The 6,000-nt window shown below is 45.1% G+C and overlaps 2 protein-coding genes across 2 annotated transcripts; one reads left to right on the forward strand and one right to left on the reverse strand.

The window, feature by feature from the left end:
- Positions 1–78: 78 nt before the first annotated feature.
- On the reverse strand, positions 79–2,264 carry LOC141127820 (uncharacterized). Its single transcript, XM_073614628.1, has 4 exons — positions 2,168–2,264; positions 1,831–1,999; positions 839–968; positions 79–756 (listed from the first exon to the last, which is right to left on the reverse strand). The coding sequence occupies exons 1-4, from the start codon at positions 2,262–2,264 to the stop codon at positions 109–111; spliced, it is 1,044 nt and encodes a 347-aa protein (XP_073470729.1). The 3' UTR covers positions 79–108.
- A 617-nt stretch (positions 2,265–2,881) lies between these two features.
- LOC141130165 (uncharacterized) lies at positions 2,882–5,116 on the forward strand. Its single transcript, XM_073618111.1, has 3 exons — positions 2,882–3,092; positions 3,184–3,352; positions 4,219–5,116. Exons 1-3 carry the CDS (start codon positions 2,912–2,914, stop codon positions 4,541–4,543), a joined length of 675 nt encoding a protein of 224 aa, XP_073474212.1. The 5' UTR covers positions 2,882–2,911; the 3' UTR covers positions 4,544–5,116.
- Positions 5,117–6,000: the final 884 nt, after the last annotated feature.

The following is a 6,000-nucleotide window of genomic DNA, read 5'->3' on the forward strand; positions in this document are numbered from 1 at the left end:
TCATATAAAAGACAAATTGAACACATTTATTTTCAATCAAAAAACATATTTAATAAGGGATTGGGATCACAACTGGTATTTCAAGAAAAAAAAGAATTTATTTTGGGATCACAACTGGTGATAGGTGGTGGTGGATGCTTGATTGCATTGGGGATGTGGGGATTGGGGACGGGGTAATGGTTGGGCCTGGCGATCACTCCCAAAATCCTGCTGGTAGCGGGGTACAGGGTATGAGGGCTGAAAATGGGAGATGGAAGGTTGAAATTCACCATAGGAGTGCACGTTATGGAATGAGGTCTGGGACGGCATAGGTGGTGGTTGGCGTTGAGGAGGGGGCTGATAGTGAGAGGGGGGTGCTAGCACTGCTGAGGTCCCAGGGGCCATAGGGGGATCATAAGAAACATTATATGGATCGAATGGAGGTGGCCCGCCACTAAATTTTGCATGTCGGTATTGCATTGCAATAGCGTACATGCGATCCATACAAAGCTTCTCTTGGTCTCCCCCAATGTCCTCCAGGATGTGGTAAAGGCTGTGGCAGAAGCAGGCGCGTGGGTTGTTGGTGTCTAAAAAGGCATCCATACTGCGCCTCTCCTGCCGCACTTCCTGCAGCAGTGCTAGCACCCTGTCATCAGCATCCGGATTATAGCCGCCCCTCGCCTGACGTCCACGCCCACGGCCACGAACACCGCCACGACCGCGCTGCTCTCCACCTTGCTGACTGGCAGGAGACGGTGATTCCACAGCCCTCGATTCCTGCAAAAGAACAAAAATGTTTACATTGACATGTACATGGACAGACAGACAATGAGATAGACAGGCAGACCGAAGCAGTTACCTCATCTGTGCACTCAACACCTCCCTCGCTGATTGGACGTGGAGATCCAGAGGTGGTCATAGGACTGCTTGGTCTCTGAACCTCAGCCTCTTCTGCATCCACCTCTCTGAGTCTGATGTTAGAAGTTGTCCTGCAGACAATACAAATTGTATAAACGTAACTACTTTAGCCCGGACCATTCAGCTGGCCAAAGACCCGAGCACTTTTTGCGATTTGTCACAGCGTCGCTTTAACAATGGTGGTCATGCAACGTGGCTCCCCAAAAAATTTATGTCCTTTTTTTCCACTCAAACAGACCTTTTTTTATGTGGTATTTGATCACCTCTGGGTTTTTTGGGGTTTTTTTTCGGAGCTATAAAAAAAGAGTGTAAATTTCCGTTTTAAATTTTGAATTAAAATTTTTTTAAGTAATAAATATCCCACAAAAAATAAATAAATATAAAATTTTCTTTTTGGTTTAGGCCAATATGTATATACAGATTTCAGTTAATAAATATTTTTTTGGCAAAAGTTATAGCGTCTATGAAACAGGGGAGAGTTTTATGGCATTTTTCTTACAAATTTTTTTATTAGTAATAGGGGAGATCAGCAATTTTTTTGCATGACTGCGACAATACGGCAGACACATTGGACAATTTGGACACATTTTTGGAAAAATTGTCATTTGCGATCAGTGCGATTAAAATTGCAATGATTACTGTAAAAATTACACTGGCATTGACCTCTTCCTCTCCCTGAGATGATCGCCGGTGTGCTCGCGGACATTGAGTCCGCAGGACCCGCGGTCGGACTCATGGACCTCGCAATGGGAAAGCGCGCCGCCAAGGTGGCATCTTAAAAGGGACGTACAGGTACGCCCATTTGTGCAGCCGTGCCATTCTGCCGACGTATATGTACATGTGGCGTTTGGAAAGTGGTTACAATAGCCATGGAACATACTGCCTGAAAAGCAATGTACATAGGCAAATATATGAAAAAAACTAAAAACTTACGGTCTGGTATGGCTCTGCATATTTTGCCGTAAGAATAGCAGATTGCTGTGGTACACGTGTGGTTTCTTTGTTGGCGCTGGTGCTCCACCACGTGCCGCCTTGTCCTCGTCCGTGAGGTCCCTCCTGACACGGTCACGTAGGGACTTCCAGCTGCGCTGCATAATTTTGCCTAAAATAACATGGAAAACAAAGGGTTAAATATGCAATCTTCGTTTACATTACACACAAACAGATCATGCATTCAAGGAAAATAGACTTACTTATTTCCTTTCTTTCAGCATTTGTTCCCAGCCAGGGGTAATGGCAGCACTGATGTCCTCCCAGGCTTTCACTTTACGTATGTGGTCTCCATGAAGTGGATGTGCCACATCCCACAGTTCAGGATGGGCCTGTACAGCACTAATGAGCTCCACTTGTGAAACTGCACTTGTCATCTTCAAGTCACTAACCACAGTCACACGGCTGTGCAAAGGACTCTTGGGTAATCTAATGTCCAGACAGGAATTTCCTGTTTTTACAGAGATTACAGTGTCCAATCATCTATTTTGAGCAAAAAAACGCCAGAGCTAAAAAATGTGAAAAAACGCTGCGGTCGCGTTTTTGCGCGTTTTTCCGCGTTTCGCGTTTTTACAGCTCTAGCGCCGCACCTCGGAACGCACTGGTCCTGGGTTTTTTTTACAGCTTAAAAACGCCTATGCCATTTGCAGCTCAAAAACGTCTAGGTGGGCATGAATCCATAGACTAACATAGACAGGCGTTTTTAAGCTGTAAATAATGCTCAAAAACGCGCCTGTAAAAACGTCCATGTGCATGAGGACTAATTAAAACCCAGGACCAGTGCGTTCCGAGGTGCGGCACTAGAGCTGTAAAAACGCAAAACGCGGAAAAACGCGCAAAAACGTGCAAAAATGCGCAAAAACGCGACCGCGCGTTTTTCCGCGTTTTTTAGCTCTGGCGTTTTTTTGCTCAAAAGAGATGATTGGACACTGTAATCTCTGTAAAAACAGGAAATTCCTGTCTGGACATTAGATTACCCAAGAGTCCTTTGCACAGCCGTGTGACTGTGGTTAGTGACTTGAAGATGACAAGTGCAGTTTCACAAGTGGAGCTCATTAGTGCTGTACAGGCCCATCCTGAACTGTGGGATGTGGCACATCCACTTCATGGAGACCACATACGTAAAGTGAAAGCCTGGGAGGACATCAGTGCTGCCATTACCCCTGGCTGGGAACAAATGCGAAATGCGGAAAGAAAGGAAATAAGTAAGTCTATTTTCCTTGAATGCATGATCTGTTTGTGTGTAATGTAAATGAAGATTGCATATTTAACCCTTTGTTTTCCATGTTATTTTAGGCAAAATTATGCAGCGCAGCTGGAAGTCCCTACGTGACCGTGTCAGGAGGGACCTCACGGACGAGGACAAGGCGGCACGTAGTGGAGCACCAGCGCCAACAAAGAAACCACACGTGTACCACAGCAATCTGCTATTCTTACGGCAAAATATGCAGAGCCATACCAGACCGTAAGTTTTTAGTTTTTTTCATATATTTGCCTATGTACATTGCTTTTCAGGCAGTATGTTCCATGGCTATTGTAACCACTTTCCAAACGCCACATGTACATATACGTCGGCAGAATGGCACGGCTGCACAAATGGGCGTACCTGTACGTCCCTTTTAAGTTGCCGCCTTGGCGGCGCACTTTCCCATTGCGAGGTCCATGAGTCCGACTGTGGGTCCTGCGGACTCAATGTCCGCGGGCACACCGGCGATCGTCTCAGGGAGAGGAAGAGGTCAATGCCAGTGTAATTTTTACAGTAATCATTGCAATTTTAATCGCACTGATCGCAAATGACAATTTTTTCCAAAAATGTGTCCAAATTGTCCAATGTGTCTGCCGTATTGTCGCAGTCATGCTAAAAAATTGCTGATCTCCCCCATTACTAATAAAAAAAAAATTTGTAAGAAAAATGCCATAAAACTCTCCCCTGTTTCATAGACGCTATAACTTTTGCCAAAAAAATATTTATTAACTGAAATCTGTATATACATATTGGCCTAAACCAAAAAGAAAATTTTATATTTATTTATTTTTTGTGGGATATTTATTACTTAAAAAAATTTTAATTCAAAATTTAAAACAGAAATTTACACTCTTTTTTTATAGCTCCGAAAAAAACCCCAAAAAAACACAGAGGTGATCAAATACCACATAAAAAAAGGTCTGTTTGAGTGGAAAAAAAGGACATACATTTTTTGGGGAGCCACGTTACACGACCACCATTGTTAAAGCGACGCTGTGACAAATCGCAAAAAGTGCTCGGGTCTTTGGCCAGCTGAATGGTCCGGGCTAAAGTAGTTACGTTTATACAATTTGTATTGTCTGCAGGACAACTTCTAACATCAGACTCAGAGAGGTGGATGCAGAAGAGGCTGAGGTTCGGAGACCAAGCAGTCCTATGACCACCTCTGGATCTCCACGTCCAATCAGCGAGGGAGGTGTTGAGTGCACAGATGAGGTAACTGCTTCGGTCTGCCTGTCTATCTCATTGTCTGTCTGTCCATGTACATGTCAATGTAAACATTTTTGTTCTTTTGCAGGAATCGAGGGCTGTGGAATCACCGTCTCCTGCCAGTCAGCAAGGTGGAGAGCAGCACGGTCGTGGCGGTGTTCGTGGCCGTGGGCGTGGACGTCAGGCGAGGGGCGGCTATAATCCGGATGCTGATGACAGGGTGCTAGCACTGCTGCAGGAAGTGCGGCAGGAGAGGCGCAGTATGGATGCCTTTTTAGACACCAACAACCCACGCGCCTGCTTCTGCCACAGCCTTTACCACATCCTGGAGGACATTGGGGGAGACCAAGAGAAGCTTTGTATGGATCGCATGTACGCTATTGCAATGCAATACCGACATGCAAAATTAAGTGGCGGGCCACCTCCATTCGATCCATATAATGTTTCTTATGATCCCCCAATGGCCCCTGGGACCTCAGCAGTGCTAGCACCCCCCTCTCACTATCAGCCCCCTCCTCAACGCCAACCACCACCTATGCCGTCCCAGACCTCATTCCATAACGTGCACTCCTATGGTGAATTTCAACCTTCCACCTCCCATTTTCAGCCCTCATACCCTGTACCCCGCTACCAGCAGGATTTTGGGAGTGATCCCCAGGCCCAACCATTACCCCGTCCCCAATCCCCACATCCCCAATGCAATCAAGCATCCACCACCACCTATCACCAGTTGTGATCCCAAAATAAATTCTTTTTTTTCTTGAAATACCAGTTGTGATCCCAATCCTTTATTAAATATGTTTTTTTATTGAAAATAAATGTGTTCAATTTGTCTTTTATATGATGCACAACAGCACTCCTTTGCACTCTGCTTGCCCTGAAGGCAGAGTGCAAAGGACTCTATCGTACTCTGCCTTCGGACAAGCGTAAGCTTGCTCTTTTTTGGGCTTAGCCTAGGCTTACCCCGAAGGCAGAGTCAAATTGACTTGTTGAACAATCGTTGATAAATGGACCTAAAAATAACAAACTTCAATTTTGAAATGCTTTATTTCAAAAAACACAAGAAAGCAAAGGTAGATGTATTGCAAATATTTTTTAGATATAATCATTCTGCCATGATACCTCTCCATCAGGGGATTCAAAAAATTCTGCAAATTGGTTTCGAATGCTCATGACACGTGCAGTTGAACGCAAGTCCATAAATTGAACCCTCTGAAGTTGGTTAATGGGCTCCTGTTCAACATTATTTCTGTCACTGTCCCACAGAAAATTGTGCAGAACGCAGCATGCCAGGACGACTTTAATGGCGTTGTCAACATCCAATTGCATACTTGTCAGCAAAACTCGCCATTTGGCCGTGCACACCCCGAATGCACATTCAACAACACGGCGTGCACGGCTGAGCTGATAATTGTAGATTTTTTGTTGTCGGCTGAGACCAGTGCCACTGTATGGCCTCATAAGATTTTCAGCCAGTCCAAAGGCCTCATCTGCCACCAGGACTAATGGCAAGCTGGGTTCTTCAGTGCAGGGTAGAGGCCTGCTTTCAGGAATATTGAGTCGTCCCTCATGTAGACGACGTCCGAAGGCCGACTCGTGGAATATGCGGGCATCACCTTGGCTTCCATATGCTCCCACATCAACAAAAAGAAATTTAA

The sequence above is a fragment of the Aquarana catesbeiana genome, linkage group LG02, assembly GCF_042186555.1.
Source record: "Aquarana catesbeiana isolate 2022-GZ linkage group LG02, ASM4218655v1, whole genome shotgun sequence".
Classification (NCBI taxonomy): domain Eukaryota; kingdom Metazoa; phylum Chordata; class Amphibia; order Anura; family Ranidae; genus Aquarana; species Aquarana catesbeiana.